The following is a 22,652-nucleotide window of genomic DNA, read 5'->3' as shown; positions in this document are numbered from 1 at the left end:
AGTGGCCTCCAGTTAACAGACAGGAACACATATTTCCAGAATTAATGGTTAATATTATGTAATCAAATGCTTATTAAACAAGCTTTACTTAACAAAGTATTGTTCGGTCATTAGAGTTAAAAAATAGATCATTGAATTTTTTTGCAAAATTTTATTCAATTATGTGACTTGCTATTGTAAACTGAAATAAAAAAGTACAAGAAAATCTTTTTTCAATAAAAGAGAAACTTTATCCAGGTAGCATTTGCGTAAACTCCTAAGTAGGAAAATCATGTTTCATTAAATTTCTGCTATCTTTCTAAACAAGTTAGCAACAAGAATTATTTTGTTCCTTAGAATGCTTACAAAACTCTGTACAGGAGTACGAGGAAAAGAATGGCAAGCTCAAGCAATTACTGGTAAAAACAAAAAAAGAATTGGCAGACTCAAAACAAGCAGTAAGTTTGTGTTTTCCACTATGAATTCAGCTTTACTGTCTTCTGACAACAATGTATAATAATGTTTTAATGGTATTATTATGAATATTTTTATTCCAGGAAAATGAACTTTTAAGATTTCAGGCATCTCTCAAGGGAGAACTAGAAGCCAATCAGCAACAAATGGAAGGTTATAAGGCAAGATCCTATTTCCCCCCCCCCTTTCAGACTAGTAAAAAAGAGTATTTTATGCATATTGATATTATATCCAATATCTGCCTGGAATGTGTGTATCACAACTTCCACTCCTCTTTCAACACTCTGAACAAATTTGAACTATGTGAATATGTTTCTTTCACTACCAGTAATGCTGTGGATATTGTACTGACTAGAAAATTTATTTTCATTCTGGGAACTGAAGCTCAGATACTTAGGGAAATTTCTTCACGCTTGGCTAGAGATGAATTTCCCCAAATATAAGGGAGCAATGGGCCTTACACAGAGGATCTCTGAATTGGGCCTAGATGCACGAGACAGTTCCTGAATTACACAGGTGTTCCTTTCCAAGATTTTTGATTCTGGATCTTGCGTGCATGCATCAATATAACAGCCTCCATATTATGGATATGAAAAGCAGCAACAGCCATTTTCGCATCACTTTGTGATTTACATGTCAAGATCTACATCATTTGGAGACATTTCCTGTGCTATATAACAAAAGTGTCCTCTTGGTCATTTCTCTGTAAATTTGATTTGCTTACTTGGAGGCAACACTTTATGGCTTTGCCAATCTTGAGTTTTGTTTGATTAAACTCTTTTGCCATGAGTACCATGAGTCACTTCTCATGAAATGCGTAGGTATATAAATTTGATTAATCAATAAATAAATTAGCTTGCAATTCAAAATAACGAATATAGCCCCAGTTTACTATTAGCCTTAAAATAAGAGTAAACGAGAATCATTGTACTGAAATAAATGTACTTTTGCAGATTCAGCTATCTGAACTAACTTCTGAAAAGCACAAAATTCAGGAACAACTGCGGACTTCACTAGAGCAGCATCAGCGGGTTTTGAGTACTTATCAGCAGAAAGTAGCTGCTCTCCAAGAAGAATGTAATGCAGCAAAGGTATTTCAAGCCAATCTAGTCCGGTTGCCTCAAGTTCCTCTGCAAAAAATTCAGTAGGCAGCTTAGAGGGTAAGGAAGAGGACCTCAGTGGAGATGTGCTATTACTTAGAAAAAAAGGGGCTGAAAGCAGCAAGTCCACAGCAGTCAGATCACATTCGGAAGCCGCTTATGCAGAAACCTCCCTGATTCACTGGAGTATAAGGAGAAGGAGGGGTTAGACTTGCAAGGTTAGACTTGCAAGGTTCTGTTAATACAGGTGACTCTCGACTTACAACAGTTCATTTAGTGGCCGTTCAAAGTTACAATGGCACTGACCATTTTTCACACTTCTAACCGGATGGTCACATGATCAGAATTTGGCTACCTGGCAACTGACTCATTTATGACCATTGCAGTGTTGGGGGGGGGGTCACGTGATCATCTTTTTAGACCTTCCTATAAGCAAAGTCAATGGGGAAACCAGGTTCACTTAACAACTGCAATGATTCATTAAACAACTATGGCAAAAGTGACAACATGGGGCAAAGTCACTTAGCAAATGTTTCATGTAGTAACAGAAATGTTGGGCTTTATAGCCAATCTCAGTAAAAGTAGTTTTAACCTTCTTGTAGATTTTCTAGCCTGGCCTGCCAGGTGGAACTGAATGGTCAATTGGACCATTCATAGTGTTTAAACACATGGTGTTGAAGACTTCAGATCAGTTTCCCATGAAATAGATGCCACGAGGAGTGTATATTAATTAAAGGCAATGGAAAAGTTCAAACACATGTTGCCCTGATGTATTGTTTTCTTTAAGAAATAACATTCGTTGTCTATGCCTGTCATGACTAATCTGCTTGATGCACTATTTCTTACATCCAGTAATATAGGCATTTGGTATCTTTTCCTATATGTCATAACTCTTCTCCAAAGGCTGCATATACAAGGAGGGACTTTCAGTTGATTGCATGGCACTTAAACAGAGTAAAAAAGCTTTGTGTGTATGTGTGTATATGTTTTGAGCAGAAATTACCAAGGTTTATCTTACCAAGGTTTGATTCTAAGGACTGTATTAAAAGGTGGCTTTTAAACATTCACCTTCTGTGGGGACTGAGCTACTTTGTATACTTTGTAGAGTATAGGCTCTATTTAGAATAGAATAGAGCTGGAAGGTCTTCTAGTCCAGCCCCCTGTTCAAGCAGGAGAACCTATACCATCTCAGACAAGTAAATGACTGTTTAACCTCTTGAAAATCTCCAGTGATGGAGCACCCACAATGTCTGAAGGCAAGCTGTTCCACTGGTTAATTGTCCTCACTGTCAGGAAGTTTCTCCTTAATTCCAGGTTGCTTCTCTCTTTGGTCAGTTTCCAACCATTGTTTTTTATCCTGTCCTCTGGTGCTTTGGTAAATAATGTGACCACTTCTTCTTTGTGGCAGCCCCTCAAATACTGGAATACTGTTATCATGTCTCCCCTAGTTCTTCTTTTCTTTACCAAAGACTATTTTGGAAAGCAGATGGAAAAGATGCTAAAATATTTGTACTTTTTGAATAATCTGTGGAGTTCACTGGGCTAAAAGGTAGACACTCTGTTTATAGCATAGTGCTCTTATGGGCTCTGTAACAAGCTCCTGAAGATTTAATATGCAATTTCCAATTTTATTTGCTTTTGGAAAATTGAATGACTCAGAATGTAATTATAATTAGGCTTTTGATGGATGTAGCTTTAGAAAGGGACATCCTTAATGTGTCATGTCAAAATCAGACCTTCTAAAATTTTTGTTCTAGCTTGCATAGTAATTGTCCTGTGAAGCAGCTGGGTACACTTTGGTTACAAATAACATTGTACTTATTCTATCATTTATGGTGTATGGGGAGGCTGTGAAATAACATTGGTACTTGGTAGTTTTGAAAGAAAAGATTTTTTCTCCTATTCCAATAAAATTAGGCATATATTCATTACATTCAAACAGTTTATCTTATGAAAATCAAGAAAGATTTAAACATTTAAAATTAAATGTTTTTAGTGAATAAGTGGTTACTTAGCTCTTTATATAGAAAGTATAGGTAGTTCTTGACTTATGATGACAATTGGATCTGGAATTTCTATTGCTAAGTGATACAGTCATAAAGCAGTGAGTCAAGGAGGACGCACAGGGCTCAGGGTCAAGGAGGATGCAAGGGGATGCATGAGAGGCATAGTGAAGGTCAACAAGAATGTGAGTGAGTGTGTGGGAGGTACAACTCAGGTCAGGGAGAGTGTGTAGGGAGCCAGTGTGAGTCACGGTGTGTGTGTGGAGGGGGGTATGAGTGCCAGTTCAGAGATGCTGGCAATTTTTCCTGCTGGCTTTCCCATTGACTTCCTGGTTGCATATGGTAATCAAGGTGCTGCAACCAGTGATAAGTGCAAACTGATTTCCAAGTGCCCAGCTAATGATTAGGTGACCTTGAGATGCTGGTATGGGCAGATCTCCAAAGACCGATCATAGCTACCATTTGTTTAGCACCATCATAACTTTGAACTGACACTGAACAAGAGGTCATAGGTCAAGGACTACCAGTAGTTATTTTCATTTTATCATGTGTCTCACTGCAGGAAGAACATTTTGCTATAACTTCTGAATTTGAAAACTACAAAGTCCGTGTTCATAATGTATTAAAACAGAAGAATAAATCCTCACAATCTGAAACTGATGTGACCAAACAAGAAAGGTAAGCTTTACATGTAATGGGTTGAATTTTGCTTTGAATCATATTTTTAGCCCCTGGCTCAAGAATCATCTTTGAAGACGGAAAAATGATTATCTGGAATCCACTATTTTTTTTATAAAGTCTGGATAATTTTTATTCTGATTTTTTAAATAGAGAGTATTTAATCAGTTATTTATTTTTACCTTTAAAATTGGCTGAATGAGTTAATATGCCAAATCTGGTTAGCTCTTCCTCTTGTTCTTTTTTCAAGAAAGGAATATAAAAGAAAATTTGCAGAGTTTTTTTTTTAATCTCTCTTCTTTTCTATTCTGTGAAGATCTCACCACAACTAAAGTCACATCTAAAAAACAACATAAAGCAGTCCTAATAGTTGATCAAAATTTCTATTTTATGTAAAATATGTCATTTTAGTTCCAGATCCTACATACTCTTTTTCAAGAAAACTTATTAAACTGTAAAAGCTACAGTTCAGTCTATATCTATAGGTTCATATAAGATCAATATAACAATATACATTAAGTTCCAAAGGATCCACTTGCCCAAGAGATGGGAATCAAGAAAAGTTCCCATTACCTAGATCAGTTTTTTTCAACCTTCACAACTTTAAGATATGTGGACTTCAACTCCCAGAATTCCCCAGCCAGCATGCCACCAGAAACATTGACCTAAATGTTCTCCAGAATAATAATAGCAGAAAGTTTTGTTACATGTACATTTCATGTAACGTTCTTGTGAATACATGTTAGAAAACCCAATCCATTTATTATTTCTGTTACTATTATTTTACAACACTGTTATGCAATGTTACTAATCAAATCACATTGATCCCATGGTAATATTCAATAAAATATAGAATAAGATGTTAGAGGCCTGAAAATTAAATAAATAATATTGAACATACCGTATATGCCACCCGACTCCCAGTGATCCTAGGCATAAATAAAATGCCTTGAAACATTTAACACCTTAAAGATCATCAAAACGATCCTCTTCCAACTTGAGAGAAGAGTTCATGAAGCTTCCTGTTCAAAATTGTTCAAATTGCTGATCTCTAATTTACGTTAATAACTTGTAACTTTTAAAGAAGCAAGTTATACATTTTCTAATGTTTTGTGAACTTTCCTTTCTTTTAGAGAACATATGGAAAAGGTAATAGAACAACTGAAGATTAAATTGCAAGAGACACAACAAAATTTACAAATGAACGTGGTAGATCTTCAGACTTTGCAGTCCGAACATGATACATTGCTGGACAGGCACAATAAAATTCTTCAGGAGACTGTAGCAAAGGAAGCAGAACTCCGAGAAAAGTCAGTTTCTTTAGCATATATATATATTTTACTGTTGGCTTATAACTAGCCATGATTTTTTTAATTATGTGTCCAAATATTTTCTTCATTAATAATCTTTAGATCTAAAAATCAATATTCCTATATGGGAGTATCTCTTAATAAAGTAATCTGTTTATAGAAATGGCCAGCAGTGGTACGATAAATATTCCCTCCTCTTAGCGCCAAGTATTTATTACTTTTTCTAATATTGAAACTTGGATGGGTGGGATTTTTTCCAGACTTTGCACAATACAATCTGAAAATGTGGTAATAAAGTCAGAACATGCACAGACTGTGAATCAGCTGACAGCCCAGAATGAAGCTCTTCGGAATAGTTTCCGTGATCAAGTCAGACATCTGCAAGAGGAGCACAGAAAGACAGTGGAAACATTACAGCAGCAGCTGTCTAAAATTGAAACCCAACTTTTTCAACTCCAAAGTGAGCCAAGTACCAAAAGTAAGCTAGTGATCCATTATTCATTGAGGGGGGGGGGGAATCAAACTAGGCTACCTAATCCACCATACTCATGTGCCTAAATTTAAATTAAGATTTTTCTCTTAGTAAGTCACATGCATTTAAATAAATGATTTTAAGGTGGAATTTAATTTTTGTCACTAAATCAAGTGACTTATTTTATTATGGTCTGGGAAGATTCAGCTGAAGACATTTTATATCAGGTAGCAAAGTTAGAGGTATCTCAAAGAGTAATCTACTTTTATAATTGATAATTTAATGCAATGGCTTCATTTGCAACAAAAATGATTAGTTTTTCATTTTCTGTCTTAAATATTGGGAAGCAGCTCTGTTGAGTAACTTGATGTTTTTGATACTGTTTTATTATATACTTTTATAATGCTCTTGTAACTCAAAAAATAGTCTCAATTATTTTCCATTCATTTTTTTTTTCAGATTCTGCTCCTTCTAATCTACCAACCAAAAGTTTGCGAGAAAGAAGGATCACTGACCTTCCTCTTCTTGATGTGCATGCTGTAACTAGAGAAGAAGGGGAAGGGATGGAAACCACTGACACAGAGTCTGTATCTTCTGCCAGTACCTATGTGCCATCCTTAGAACAGCTTCTCAATACTCCAGAAATCAAATTTGGTAAGATGGCCATACAGTGGGTCGTGGGAGTTTAGATTTTATTTCTAGCATATTACCAGAATCATTCATTAGAAATATTTTATACCTCAGCAACAAATTGCATATAATTTACTATGCATTTAAAATATAACCAGTAGACAAATTATTAAGGGATATGGACAGGACTAATTGCTATTCTGCCTCTGAATCATTGGGTTATATATTACTATGGGAATAATCTGGTTTACAATTCTCCACAGATGTTCAAATGCTCCTGTTGCTGGGCTTCTTTTGAAATTTGGAGAAAGGCCTTTGACCTGGCTAATTTTTGTCAAAGTAGCCCTTCATTATGCAAGGTTCTAAATCAGTGGTTCTCAACCTGTGGGTCACGACTCCATTTGGGGTCGAACGACCATTTCACAGGGGTCGCCAAACAACGCAGTCCGCCATTTTTTCCCCCTTTTCCTTAGCTGTGCTATTCCCTCTTATTCTATTGGTTTTGAAAGCCAATAGAATAGACTCTATTCAAGAGACTCTATTCTATTGGCATTCAAAAGCCAATAGAATCTATTGGCTTTCGAAAGCCAATAGAATAGATTCTCTAATTCTATTGGCTTTCAAAAGCCAATAGGAATTGTCCAGGCTGTCTCTGCCCTGCTGAGCCTGCCAAAAGTCCCAGTCTGCAAATGGTGCTGCAAGTTGTCTGCAGCTAAGGCGAGCTTTCTCGACGTTTCCACCCCTCCCTGCTGAGCAACTACTAAATGTAAGTAAAAGAGGGCCAGTGGTGGGAGGTGGGCGGGCGCAGGGAGGGTTGCTGGTGCGCGTGGGGCCTAGTGGGTGCCTTACCTCCCTTGGGCTGGGCCAGCTGGTGGTCGCCCTGCGCCCTCGCTGCCAAATGCCATAGCCGCCCAGGAGTGCCTGGGCCTGCCTGCCACCGCACCGAAGGTGCGGTGGCCAAGGTAAGGCTAGCGGGGCAGCAGCGGGTGCAGGGAGGGTTGCGGGCGCATGTGGGGCCTGGCAGGTGGCTTACCTCCCTTGGGCTGGGCCAGTTGGTGGCCCAGCCGGTGGTCGGCCTACGCCGTCACTGCTGCTTGCCAGCTATGCCTCGGCCAGTGCAGGGGGCAGCACCACACATGTGCGGCACTCCCTGGCCGAGGCGGTTTCTGGGCGACAGCCTGCATGCACCCTCGGCCTGCCCAGTGTGCACTCCAGCCGCAGGAGAGGAGGCGGAACATGTGCATTTCCTCCTGCCCCACCCGCAGGGCAATACAGGTAGTCCTTAACTTATGACCATATGGTTGGGGGTCGCGGCATTAAGACGGTTGAGAACCACTGTTCTAAATGGAATGGAACGGAACGGAATGGAATGGATAGGATAGGATAGGATAGGATAGGATAGGATAGTTGGAAGGGACCTTCCTGCTCAAGCAGGAGAACCTATACCATTTCAGACAAGTGACTGTCCAGTCTCTTCTTAAAAACCTCCGGTGATGGAGCACCCATGATTTCTGAAGGCAAACTGTTCCACTGGTTAATTGTTCTTACTGTTAGGAAGTTTCTCCTTAATTCCAGGTGGCTTCTCTCTTTGGTCAGTTTCCAACCATTGTTTCTTATCCTGCCCTCTGGTGCTTTGGAGAATAGTTTGACCTCCCTCCTCTTTGTGGCAGCCCCTCAAATACTGGAATACTGCTGTCATGTCGCCCCTGTTTCTTCTTTTCTTTAGACTAGCCAAACCCAAATCCTGCAGCCGTTCTTCATATGTTTTAGTCTCCAGGCCTTTGATCATTTTAATTGCTCTTCTCTAAACATTTTCCAAAGTCTCAACATCGGTTTTGTAGTATGGTGACCAAAATTAGTTGCAATATTCCAGGTGTGGTCTTACTAGGGTTTTATAAAGTGGTACTAATACTTCATGTGATCTTGATTCTACCTTATATTGAAGGTCTTTTGCATCTTCAACTAAAGCAGTTTTCCCCAACCTTAAACATTTTAAGGTGTGTGGACTTCAACTCCCAGGTATTCTGGGAGTTGAAGTCCACATGTCTTAAAATGGCTATAGTTGGGAAACATTGCACTATAGCTAAAGATACAGGAAAGCAAAAAAATGAAAAAAACTCCATCTAAGTTCCAGCTTGCGATGAAGTACCTTTGTCTTACAAATCTCCGTTATTCTTAAATTGATGGTGCCAGTTGATAGTATTCTAACAGATGTAGAATTTTCATACATTATTTTTATAATGTTGACTAATTTAACAGTTGTGACCAATATAAATTAGGTAATACATGGACAACGGATGGCTAGCATTCTGAAAGTTCATAAATTTAAAGGGGATTGGTTTTGATATTGTTTGCAAGAGTGAGAATGAAAATTTGGATTTTAAAACTTTCAAAGATAAGTTTAAAATGCATATAATTTGGGGTTATATCCATATATTAGAATCCATATAATTAAAAAATGTACTGAGCTAACCAGAAATTGTCTTTTTGTAAACTATTTTAGAACCTCCACAATGGGAAACAGAACTCACAAAACAAGAGTTGGTCCAGAAGTTAAATACAACATCAAAGAGTGCTGATCATTTAAGTGGATTACTTCGTGAGTCAGAAGCAACCAATGTTATCCTAATGGAACAAATTAAGGTTAGTAGGCTTATACTTAACCATACTCCAACTTAGATTTAAGGTATATGTGAATTTGATGACATTCTGCTCTTTTCCTCCCCTCCCCTCATTGTAGAGGAGCATGAGATGAGGAGTACCGTGAGAACTGTGGACTCAAGGAAGGCTGCTGGACCTGATGGATTTCTGGCTGGATGCTTAAAGACTGTGCAGACCAATTGGCCAGGGTCTTTACCAAGATTTTTAATCGATCTCTATCCCAGTCCATTATTCAATCCTATCTGAAGGCCTCCATCATTGTTCCACTGCCAAAGAAGTCCTTTATTAACAGTCTCAGTTATTATAGAACAGTGGCACTCACCTCTATTATCATGAAGTGTTTTGAAAATCTGATCTTCAGGCACATTGTGTCCTGCCTCCCATACACACTTGACAGTCACTAGTTTGCATACAAAGCAAAAAGATCTACAGAGGATGCCATAGTCACTCTTCATACTGCTCTAACTCATCTGGGGCAACAGGGGACCTATGTAAGGACGCTCTTTGTAGATTTTAGCCCTGCATTTAATACAATTCTTCCATACACACTGGTGTCTAAACTTGTCAACCTCAGACTTTCACATTCAATCTGCCTTTGGATTATGAACGTCCTGTCTGGCCGCTCTCAGAGGGTTAGATTAGGCAACACTGGCTCTCCAAAGGGCTGTTTGTTGAGCTCTCTACTTTACATCCTTTACACTTATGACCACACCCCCACTCATTGCAGCAATATTATTATTAAATTTGCAGATGATACAACAGTGGTGGGGCTTATCTCCAAGGGGGATGAATCTGCCTGCCGGGATGAGGTGGAGCAGTTGCTCTTGTGGTGCAGAGACAATAATATTGTTCTCAACACCACTAAGACCAAGGAGCTTATAGTAGAACATAGGACGAATAGATCAGACACTGAATATCAGTGGAGATCATGTGGAGCGGGTGGTCAGCTTTAGATTTTTGGGTGTTACCATAAAGGAGGATCTGACCTGGAGTGCTCATGTTATAGCCATTGGTTAAGAAGGCACAGCAGAGATTACATTTCTTGAGACTTCCCAGGAAGCAACAACTAAATGAAAAACTGCTGGTGACCTTCTACCGCTGCTCCATAGAGAGCATTCTAATCTATTGCATTTGTGTGTGGTTTGCCAACTGCACAGTAGCAGATAGGAAAGCACTCTGGAGGGTCATTATCACCGCCCAGAGAATTATTGGCTGCAATGAGTGGGGGTGCGGTCATAAGTGAGTTTTATTCCTTTCAGTCTGAGACACATAACTAATGATTAAGAATTGTGAGAAATGTATTCAGCAATACCTGAAGGACCACAAGCTGACCCTGACCTCACTATTGCACTACATTAAGTCTTTCTTTTAACAGGGAATAGCTGCTTATATTGTTTTCAGAGTTAGTTTCTAATATAACTTCACCTGATAAATTCTGTGCTTTCTTGTTTTCATTCTGAGAAATACTTATTCGGGCCTTTTTTCATTCTCAGCTTCTTAAAAATGAAATAAGGCGATTAGAAAGAAACCAGGAACGAGAGAAATCTGTTGCTAATCTGGAATATTTGAAGAATGTCTTGCTGCAGTTTATATTTCTAAAATCAGGCAGTGAAAGACAGAGACTTCTTCCAGTGATAGACACCATGTTGCAACTAAGCCCAGAAGAAAAAGGAAAACTTATTGCAATAGCTCAAGGTATGTGAATCTGTTTTGCTACTAGCATTGTTAAAGGAAGAGGCACATGGTACCCATATTTCCCCTAAAATAAGCCTGGGTCTTATATTTATTTTAGGCCCAAAAGACCTATTAGGGCTTATTTTGGGGGAGTGTCTTATTTTTTTCTATGGCCTACATGCGGGGCGAGCCTTCCACAATGGCCAACTTGACCCTGAGCGAGCTGGATTGCTTACAGGGAGAGGCTGCATGTTGCAGGAGGACGACTGCAAAGGGCGCGGATCCCTGCAGCTCCTGGAGGCTCCAAGCACTGCTTTTTGTGTCACTCGGTTTCCCACCCCACTCCAGCCAGGCTGATCTGGTGGGCGGCATTGCCTTCCATCTTCCCCGCTGCTGCATTGGCAGCTGATGCTGCCCTCCTGAGAGGCAGTGTGGCGATTGGACGGTGGCCATGCTGCGAATGGAGATAGACCATCCCCTCAAAGCGCCACCAAAACCAGCGAGGCAAAAGTGCACATAGACGTGGCGCCAAAAACAGTGTCATGAAAAGCAGTGCTCGGAGCCTCCAGTGTTGCAGGGATCCGCGCATGCCCTTTGTAGTCCTCCTGCAAAACGCAGCCTCTCCCTGTGACCAATCCGGCTCACCCAGGGTCAGGTTGGACGTTGTGGGAGGCTCATCCCGTAAGTGCAGCGGAGTTGGAGGATGGGGACGGTCCACGCCTCCTGTGATGGCCAACCTGACCCCGAGCAAGCTGAATTGCTTCAGCTGCGAGGAACCTGGCCTAAGGTTTTCATCGCCTAGGCTTCCTGAAGCTGATGGGAACTGCGGCCCACAGCAGCTGAACTGTTTAGCCAAGCCGCAACATTGAACCGGCAGCAGGTAAGGCAGGGAGAGGCATGCGATCCAACCTGCCAAAAACCCTATGGTGGGACAGAGTGGGAAGGGTCTTAAGTAGGGCTTACTTTTTGGGGTAGGGCTTATATTAGCCCGAACCCCAAAAAATAAGGTAGGTCTTATTTTATGGCTAGGTCATATTTTCAGGGAAACACAGTAACATTTGTTTGAACATACCTGCAACTAGTTCGAATCATTATTTTCCTGTATTTGACACTTTTGAAAAAAGACTATTTAACAAAAACAATAGTGCAATTTAAACTGTTGCTTCTAAGAAACCATCTGTGACTACTTATGTTCAAATTATTCAAAACATTTAACTTTAGAATGATTTTTTAATATATTTTTTTAATTTATTCATTTAAAAAAACATTGAGCAAACTGCCTGAAAATCATTATCCAATCAATCTGTATGAAACAAGAGAGTGTCTATTCATGGCAGATCTTTGATACTTCTTGCTTAACTCTGCTGGATCTCTACAGCTCACAAAAAATGTCTTTTAATTCAATGTGTTAGTCAAAAAAGGTCCTATCAGATGCTTTCTGGTATCTAACTAACATAGCTCTCCTACCATTGGTAATTAATGTGATTCTAATCATATTAATCATCTTAAGTATACACATTAAAGGTATAATGTAATTTACTAAAAGATTGAATTGGCTTTATGTCTTGTCATTTAAATCTGGGGCTGGATATTTAAAACCAATATGAGTTGTGTTGTGTTTTTTAAGGTGACGAAGAAAGCCTGTCCCAGACCTCTGGATGGGCATCATATTTACACAGTTGGTCAGGACTCCGATGAGTTTTCACTGTTCCTGCATTCAAAATCAGCAGCTGCACTGGGAAGAATTTCAACCATAAAGAATGAAGCCTATAGCTGGGTAACTCTTTTTGGGGTTTTCCCACAACTGCCTCAGTTGGTTTTATTTAAGAAATAATATTCTACATAAGACTTGTTGAAGGACTTGGAGTAATGTCTTGTAGTCTCAGTTTCTGACTTCCTTTTTAGTGCAGGTATGGAGGTTTTCAGTGAACTTTCCTCCTAGCAAGAGCTATCCTTTTCATTGACTGGTGAGACAATCTGTGTGACTGTGTCATTCATCAAATGAATCTGTAAACTTTTACAGAGCAAAATTTTGTATGTTTCCAGACCATCCCTGGGTTGGAATTTCTAACAGTAGCAGGCTTCCATAATCTGCTGTCCACCAGTAGTAGATTCAATACAACTTCTAAAATGTTCAGCCCTGGAATTCTATATGTTGCAGTTCAAAACATCTAGAGGATATTAACTTTGGCTGAACTACCACTTGCATTCCTCCTTTTAATCTGTCTAGAAGTATGATTCAGTTTGGTGATCATTGACAGAAAATGCTGACTACAGATTTCCTATGCTGCTCGAAGCTTTATTTCTTTAGTACCCCAAACTAAAAAAAAAAAAAAGATTTTGCTGAGCTTTAAAATGCTTATTCTTCTGGAACTGAAAGCTGAATGCAAAAATAAAGTGAATGTCTTCTGCACATTCACTTTACTTAACACTAAGAATTTTCCCAAGCTCATTTAATGATTCTTTAGACTAATAGTATACATCTTGTGTTGGGGCATTGCTTTGACAGATTATTGCATTGTCCATTCAATTGCTACTTGAACAAGACTGAGAGCAAACTTTTAAAAATCAAATTAAAAACAAATATGCATCATTTAGAAATCAGTTGGAAACTGTATTCTTCTGGCATTCAAAGGAAACATTGATACATTGCTTATGTTAAGTAATATCTAAAGATAAAAAATGATATTTTGCTATGAATGATGAATCCAAAATATAATTGCTCGGAATTATCTAAGTTGAGTGTTAGCCAAAGAAAAAATACTGAAATGTAGTTTTTATGGGTTTGTCAAGATACCATTTTGCCACATTCAGATTTACCTTTGTAATTCTTGTTCTTTATCTGCATTCTCCTTCAGAATTGGATCTCTTTGTGGACAAAAAAGATGTTGACATACATAAAAGCTTGGATTTAGAGCCCATAAAATTTAAGATCCATTAATAATTTAAAATCCATGTATTTGAATAAATATGATTGAAGCTGTTGGAGGGGCAACTTATTGTGTACAGAATACTTCAGTGTCCAGCTATATGTGCTGTCAAATAGGTTACTGCTAGAGCCCAGCACAAGACTAAGATGGATTAAGAAATAATTATCTTGGTTATACTGGTTGTCTATAGTGAAGGAGCTGCTGATGCTATTGTGCCCTGAGTTGTCTGTGAATGAAATCTAAACTTTTGTAGATAACTGTTCTTGAAAGAAATGATTTAGTGCCTATTCAACACCTTTCTCCAGTGCATATCCTATATCTTAAAATAGTGTAATTATTATATGGAAGAAGAAATATTTAGTCATTAAGAGATGACATTTTAATGGCAAGGCCATTTCAGAAATGCCTATTCAACCAAATATGTTGGTCATCATCAATTTTCATAGACGTTCAGATATAAGAGTGAGGAGAAAATATCCTTTATCATTGAAGTATAACATGAGAACACAGCCCATAGCTATGTGTTGTCTAGTTCAACACATTTCTACTATATGCTTATAGGGCTGGCCAGTTCCACAATTCTGAAAGTGTTTGGAAAATGAGCTTAGTTTAAGCATATATAATGTTTCTCTTCAGTAATAATAATTGTGTGACATTTCTTGATCATGTAAAAGTCTCTTTGCTTAGCCTTGATAGCACTGACATTAGGAGAAGGAAAACTAATTATTGTGGCTGTTCAGATCCCAGCCTTTCTTCACCGGTCAGCCATGACTTTCATCATCTTGGTTTCCTCTAAACATGTTGGAGTTCCTTTCCCAGAATTCTTAGCCAATGTGGTCTCAAAGAATTAAAACAGAATATCTGAAGAGCAGTGAGTGGGGAAAGTTGCTTGAAATGTTAAAGTTTGTCACTAAGTGCTTATTGACCTCCAACATATTGAGGAGACCAAGATGATGAAAGTCGTGGCTGACCTGCGAAGAAAGGTTGGGATCTGAACAGCCACAATGCTTAGCTTCCCCTCTCTTACTGTCGGTGCACAGACACTTCTGATATGATCAAGAAATGTCACACAATTGTTATTACTGAAGAGGAACATCTTATATGCTTAAACTGAGCTCACTTTTCAAACATGTTTAGAATGATGGAATTGGACAGCCACTATAATATTTGGTGGAATTGGATTTGGCTTTTCCTTTTCAAAAAGTTTGAATTTCACAAGTCAGTAATTTGGCTTGTCCCCTGTCATGCTTAAACTGAGAAGGAAAATCTGGACCATCATTAATAGTTTACTAGTTCCAGAATTAGTACATCTGAAAACTTGCTACTGATTATTTCCTTATCTACACACTTTTATTAATAGCTGTGACAATATGAAATTGTCTTTTTGATCATTTCAAATCTTTTTTTAATAATTTCAGACTGTGAATAAATTGTGCATATATCTGTTTATTACTTTTCATTTTCACTTGTATGTTCGGTATATTAAAATACAAAACTTTTAAATGTAATTTATTATCCACATGCCTTAAATATATCTTACACTACAGAGAAAGATTTTAGGTAATGTGACAAGGCAGGGATTCCAAATTAAAATAATGGATGCAAAATATGATATTTTGTAAAAGTTTATTGAGCTGCTATTTTTAAAGTATGTAAAGCTGTTTCCAGAAGAATAGAAGAGAGAGAGAGAGACAAAGAGAGATAGAGATCAAACTTCAGACACTTGAAGACTGGCACATATTTAGAATGGTTGCTAAGTGTTCTGGGTCATGTGATCACCTTTTGCAATCTTCTTAGGGGGCTTCCAACAAGCAAAGTCAGTGAGGGAAGCTGGATTTGCTTAACAGCCACATGATTCATTTAATCGCTGCAGCATAAAAGGTTGTAAAATTGAATGCAACTCAATTAACAACTACTTTATCTAATGATCCCAGTCGTCATCGTAAGTCGAGGACTACTTTTACCATTTTCAACAGGATCACTAGAAACTTCCATCTATTTCTCCTCCTAAACAGTAATGCTAGGACAACTGCTTCAATACTGACTCTTTGGCAACCTTAAGCAAGAACACAAAAATGGACAAACTTTTTATCTTCTGCTGGTGCAATAAAATTATGGATAGTATTGGGGCCAGTGGAAAATTTATACAGTTTGGATAGGAACAATTGCTTTTGTAACGACAATAAAGTTGCCATTTCCATGCACTATAGAGTAAGCAGCGTAACTCTGGACCATGTCTTTTTGAATTTGCACAAATCTTTTTGAATATTTGATACTTTGAATGTTAGCTGGACAGTGGTCAAAAATTGCTTCCATTATGTTTTCCATCATCTTAGGATAGGAAGAAAAAAACAGTATAAGTTCTGGCATCATTTAAAAAAAAATGCCTTGTTGTTAGTTACGAAGTCGTGTCTGACCCATTGTGACCCCATGACCAACATTCCTCCAGGTCTTCCTGTCCTCTACCATCTTCTGGAGTCCATTTAAGCTGACGCCTACTGCTTCAGTGACTCCATCCAGCCACCTCTTTCTCTGTCGTCCCCTTCTTCTATTGCCATCAATCTTTTCCAGCATTAGGCCCTTCTCCAGTGAGTCCTTCCTTCTCATTAGATGGCCAAAGTATTTAAGTTTCAACTTCAGGATCTGGCCTTCTAAAGAGCAGCCGGGGTTGATCTCTTCTAGGACTGACCGGTTTGAAACTGGAGGAATTAAAGAACAATAGCCCCAGCCCTCCTTAGAAAAAAACAGTCTTTCAGGCTGCCTTTCTGATGCATCAAAAGCACTTGAGATGTTTAAAGATAGAGTGGATTTGAATCTACAAATGGACATGGACTATATTTCAATATATTTTGCTCACATGGGTTTCTAATGTTTCATTTGTGATTTACTGAGTTGGGTTTATGTGTTTTTTTGGAATCTTACCAAATGCCTACTAAGAACATCAAGAGTTGCCAAAACTGCACCGCTGCTTAACTTTGACTTTTGTATCAAACTTATTGGATTATTGCCATAAATATTTTTAAAGCTAATGTGTCACACTGGCAGAGCAAAAAACACTCTATCTAAATGTGAGCACATAATCAGTTATATGCTAATATATATTTTGGCTTGTGGGATGCTCATCTAATATTTTAAACAAATACTTTAATACTAATACAGGAATCAATATAGAACACTACTTAATTTCTGGGTGAATCCTGAAGGTTTGTTTCATGGATAAATTCTTTAAAAACATAGATTTGGATGGGTGGGGTAATAAAGGGCAATATTCCATTTTGGTTGTTTTGTTTTGCTTATTCCCAAGGCAACTGGCTGAAATAAAATTCTTATTGGCAGTGAATCAGAAAGGAAATCAAACTGATCACTAACATACCTTTGTCAATATATTAAATGTAATCTTGCTCTATTTTTGTTCAGCGGGGCATAATATGTCTGCATACCTTTTTAAAGTGCTATTTTAGGAAACACATGAATCTGCTTTCACTCCTTCAAATACAATGTGAAATGTCAACATGCATAGCTAATTCTCTGAAGGGCTCACTGCAGACTCATATGGTATTATTTCCATTCTTTTTCAAATCCCTTCAGAAACTAAAGAACCTGTATTCATGTGCACTGTGCACATTTTATTTCAGACCGTTCCAAATTATTTGGGTGAATAACTGAATCGTACTGTGATCTGATTGGCTCGTTGCCAAAACAAGATGACACCTGATCGGCTCTCTAAACACTCATGCTCATTGGCTACAATCAGATGAAGGAAAGCTACCTGATATCAACCTAAGCAAGTTGTGCTTCCTTTTTCTGGTTATTTGGCTATAACTTTTCATAGAATATAGTACAGATAATTGAACAAACTTCGTTGCGTTACATTCTTGATTAAATTATCTTTCCATTGATATAATAATTTTATAGTACTACTACGAAAAAGTGGTGTTATTAGCCATCAAACCTCAAAAATACACTTTTTCCCAAAAGGTTTCCACAATTTTGGCCACTACTGTATAAGACAGCACTATAAAACGTCTATTATAGATTGCAGAGGAATTAAAAGGTACATTTCATTCATCATACAAAATAGCATTAGAATTGGGTAGAAACTTTTGGATTGTATATCCATCCTGTGGATTTACCAAATTGTACATTGAAAAAAACTTGAATATGTCACACAGGTGTTGGTTATCTCATTCATTTGTTGGTTATCTCATTCCCTGATTCTTTCAGCTATAGAATGAGATGATAGTTGTAAATAAAATATGTGTCACCAATACGCTACATGTACAACCATTTCCTAACCAGTAGCTTAATGTAGTTTTAAGTGGGTTTTTTTTCTTCAAATGCACTGAAAGCTGAGGCTGAGTTCAATCTAAACAAGTCATACTATAGTGGTCTAGAGATTCTCACAGTGCAGTATCTGTTGCAGGAGCATGCAATTGTTGGACTGAGCTTGTGATATACAAGAAAAGCTTTATGGATTTAATTTTCAGATTGATATAGAAGTGGTTGTAAACAGAACTTGACGGAAGATTTTGGAATTATAATGCAGAGCCAGAGGAAACATTTCTGCAGATATCCATGTTTTTCCTATCTTAATGAATTCTTTAAAAACTGACTTTTCCCAGGGATTGGAGTAGTGTGGCTGCTGATCTCCTGTTGAGTGCAGTTTTCATAGTATATGGAGTTTATCTTGTCTGGACATACATGGTTTCCTCTGTTTATTATTCAAGCTACCCAGAGTAATTTTGGAGCCCCAAAACCATTAAATCTAATACAATAAAATACATAAACTAAGGTTTTGTTTTAAAATTATACAAACAACTGTGTGATTTGTACTTGGAGAAAATACTTAGAATGTAGTAATACATTGAGGAAAATAAGCAGTTTTAAGTTCTGTCAGCCATTTGTTGAAGATGATAGCTCAAGATAAATGTTATTGATAAACATTTCATAGAGTTTTAAGGAGCCCTGAGGCTTTTGGAGTAATGCTGGAAGTGGGAGAGGATTTGCCAAAATTGACATCTTTAATTATAAGATTGTAACCTTTTTTCCCCTCTGCCACAGTTCCCCATGTTTTACCATGTTTTTTAAAATAAATTATTTGCTTCTTTTGCATTGCACAACAGTCTCTATATTCTATAGAAATATAAATTCCAAAAATATTTTATATGTGAATCCAGATGATGAACAGAAGTGGTTGCAGAGCAGAACAACACAACTGAGTACTTCCTTATGAACTGCTGCCAAAAGTTTGCACTAGTGCATCTGGTATGGGTAGAATTATAAAGTGTGAGAAAACTGCTGGGATGTTCTGGCATGTAAAGGGGTGAGGTTGCTTGTAACAGCAGCAAAGGTGAGAGCTAAATCTACCATGCAGAAAATAAGTCATGAACTTATGTTGACAAACTTGTGCCACTGCTGGATCTTTCTGAACTCCAAATTTTTTGTAAGTGTATTTAGTACAATGTTGAGGGAAGTCAGCAGCATCTAGAGAGTGATATTTGCCCACCTTTATGAATGGCTGGGGTGGGCAGTCATAAAGTTGTGGACTGCATGTGCCCTGGCTCTTTTTATGTTGCCTCAAGGAAAGCCCAAATCATGTTGCTGAAAACAAGTAGCGAGACTCTTGCTTAGTGGCATATTTTTGTGCTTTTTTCTGTACAAATCATGATAAATGCATCTATTTTGCATCCATGGTCAACCACAGGGAAAAAAAGAGGCAAAACGCCTCTTGAGCCATTGTAGCGCAAATTCCATCGCTTAAAATATTTTCAATGCAATATTGTGACACAAGTGCAAATGGGCAGAACTTGTACCATGATGTTAAGATGCTTATTTATTTTGGCATTGTCAGGATTTGGAATGGACATATTGAATACCATCCTCTCCACAAAAAACATAAAGGCTGAAATTCCAGTGCCCAGACCCAACTACAAGGCAATGTTATTTCTATGCCCCATGAAGGACTCAGAGGCCAAAATAATTTCTTTGGAGAAAAAATACTTCAAAAAAATTACCATCCTTGCTCTGTTGTTGTTGTCCAGCTATTGATTTGTTTGCATCTAAGACCAATTTTCAAAGTCGAACTACATGCTGAATTCAAACCTGAGATGACTACTCATTTGGGCTCCCACTGAAGAAAGCATTCTTGTGATTTAGCTGGTTCTTGAGGCTGAGGGAGGATAGATACCCTCTGGTGGCTTTTTCTGTTTGCTACTGTAGGGTTGGGATGGTGGTAAGAAATTGCTCCTCGGTGTTTATAGAATGGATGTAGGTACTGCCTTTATTTGCTTGCATAAAATAACTTAATAGCTAGATGTACTAAAGGTGGCTGGGTCAATATTTCCCTTTACATTTCTAACCTCCTGCTTTCAAGCCTTCTGCCCTAAATCAGTAAGCTATAGGAGGTGGCTAATGCTATTTCACAGCTATCTGAATATCACTTTGTTCCTCATCCAATCACTATTGCCTAGCAAGGTATTTTTCTCACACTTCATCCTTTAAAGAAGTATATGTGGAGACTGTTAATGGAGCTCTGTGGGGTTTGGTTATGCCAGTCTACCTTGAGTGTGTATGTGTGTGTCATGGGACTTGAACTCAACAATAGGAATGCTTATTTATCATGAAGAGATGTCTTGGAGACCTGTCCATATTTATAACCTCAGTGTATTGTTTTAGTGAATGGGTGATAGGTGGCTCTTATTTTTCCTGTAGCCAGCCCTTCTCTGTCAGCCCTAACAAGCAGGCAATGCCAATACCTACTTATTGGGGACTATTGCCAGAGTTTCCTTAGAAACCATTTTGATCTCTGTGTTAGATTCAGAAGTCCTTTTGCTGGCATAACCCTAGCTAACAAATCCAAATAAAGGGACAATTTTTTGCACATAATATTATACTGAAGGAGTCCAGCAGCAACACATCCATACTGATGAATGAAATATTCTATTTTTTTTACAACCCTGTAATCCCTTTATTCCGTGTAGAGTCAGGGCAGCTGAACAGAACTGAGGATTTACTGGCCACATGCCATTACTGACATCTATGTGAAATTTAGAGATATCTTTTTCTTTGAGCCCTGAGAGAGAAAACATCTGTTGCTACTTAAGATTGAATTCTCAATCTTCCAAGAATCTCCACCTCTAGGCCAGGGGACCCCCTTTCCCCAGACTGTGGCCCTCTATCGGGTCATGGCCTCTTCGGAATCAGGCCACGTGAGCTCGATTGAGCTTGGCGTGCACACAGCTCAACTTGCACGAGTCACAGGTCAGCACACATGTGCACGCGTAGCTCAACTTGTGCGAGAGTGGGCCACTTCCCTTCTCCCCCCTACACTATGCCACCAAGCCATAAAGGTTGGGGACTGCTGCTGTAGGCCACTATGCTGCTAAAATGAAATAGTCTATGAATGTGTATAAAATCATTCTTCATTTAATAAATATTAAAATATGTAATTATAAATATTTGATAGTACAGTGGTTAATGAGGCTAGAAACGGAGTTTCTAGTTCTGCCTTAGGTATAAAGCCAGTTGGATGACCCTGTACCAATCCTTCTCTGTCCTAGGAAAAAGGCAGTGGCAAACCACTTCAGAAAAACCTTGCCAAGAAAACTGCAGGGAGTTAAATAATTTACTTGAAGGTGCACATATATGCAAAAGCACACACATACGCACTTACATACTGTACAGTAGATTCTGCATGCAGATATCAACATAGTGGCTGGATGGCATTAATAGGATTTTTATTCAGGACATTGCTTCAGTTGTTGAATTTGGTTTAAGAAGGCATCACTACCTCTAAACAAAATCTAACACAGTGAAAGGTGACTATTTCTATCCCCTCTTTGTGTTTCAAGGTATTTTATATGGTTTTGGACTAGATTATTTAAAGGATAAACACCAGCTGAACTACTTCTCTCCAAGATGAAAATTGCAAAAGCTTTTTTCACAAAATGGCCTCTCCAACTCAGTATACCAGATGCTCAAGGGAATTCTTCAGAGCATCGGATGGCTTTGTGTTTTCAATTTGGTCTGGTTTTTAATTCATCTTTTTAAAATATAATGGCAAAATTAAAATTCCATTACCTTTCTGACTTCTGGATTGTTATGTTGATGTTAATTAGTTAATTTTGTTTTTATATTTTATGCCCTTCCTCCCACTATCTTAAATCATCAAAATGCCAAGTAAATAAATGTAAGATATTGTGGTAAAAGATGATGCTCACGTAAGTTAAGAGAGTCAACATTGGCTCTGATTACAGGTAGCCCTCGACTTAGGACAGTTCATTTAGTAACCGTTCAAAGTTAGATCACTAAAAAAGGGGGACTTATGACCATTTTTCATACTTACATCCTTTGTAGCAGTCCCATGTTCATGTATGTCGGGTTCCCAAGACAATATCCCAAGGGGTGCGAAAACGTGGGTTTAGAAGTTTCAAAATTATAGTGCATATGCATAACCAGGTATTACTTTTGTAAGGGGTGCGAGAATATATCAGAAGTGTTCTAGGGGTGCGGGGTATAGAAAAGGTTGGGAACCGCTGATGTATGTGATCACAATTCAGATGCTTGGCAACCGGTTCATGCTTATGACCGTTGCTGTGTCCCAATATCATGTGATCACCTTTTGCAACCTTTTGATAGGCAAAATCAATGAGGAAGCCAGATTCACTTAGCAACCATGTTACTAACTTATCAACTGCAGTGATTCACTTAACAACTATGGCAAGAAAGGTCATAAAATGCGG

At 38.2% G+C, this 22,652-nt stretch overlaps 1 protein-coding gene across 1 annotated transcript in view; it reads left to right on the top strand.

Annotated features, from left to right (window-relative positions):
* GCC2 (GRIP and coiled-coil domain containing 2) overlaps window positions 1-15,520 on the top strand; it is a 31,206-nt gene extending 15,686 nt beyond the window's left edge. Inside the window, exons 14-23 of the mRNA XM_039331789.1 lie at window positions 337-437; window positions 537-614; window positions 1,407-1,544; window positions 4,119-4,234; window positions 5,368-5,544; window positions 5,805-6,022; window positions 6,476-6,670; window positions 9,150-9,289; window positions 10,801-11,002; window positions 12,609-15,520. Of these exons, the coding sequence (XP_039187723.1) occupies window positions 337-437; window positions 537-614; window positions 1,407-1,544; window positions 4,119-4,234; window positions 5,368-5,544; window positions 5,805-6,022; window positions 6,476-6,670; window positions 9,150-9,289; window positions 10,801-11,002; window positions 12,609-12,679 (1,436 nt within the window). The 3' untranslated portion in view covers window positions 12,680-15,520. The remainder of the gene's footprint in view (window positions 1-336; window positions 438-536; window positions 615-1,406; window positions 1,545-4,118; window positions 4,235-5,367; window positions 5,545-5,804; window positions 6,023-6,475; window positions 6,671-9,149; window positions 9,290-10,800; window positions 11,003-12,608) is intronic.
* The last annotated feature ends 7,132 nt before the right edge of the window (window positions 15,521-22,652 follow it).

This window comes from Crotalus tigris, unplaced genomic scaffold (genome assembly GCF_016545835.1).
Source record: "Crotalus tigris isolate CLP2741 ecotype Arizona unplaced genomic scaffold, ASM1654583v1 scf7180000024438.1716836, whole genome shotgun sequence".
In the NCBI taxonomy this organism is placed as follows: domain Eukaryota; kingdom Metazoa; phylum Chordata; class Lepidosauria; order Squamata; family Viperidae; genus Crotalus; species Crotalus tigris.
Note: the sequence above shows the minus strand (reverse complement) of the source record. Positions and strands in the feature narration are given on the sequence as shown.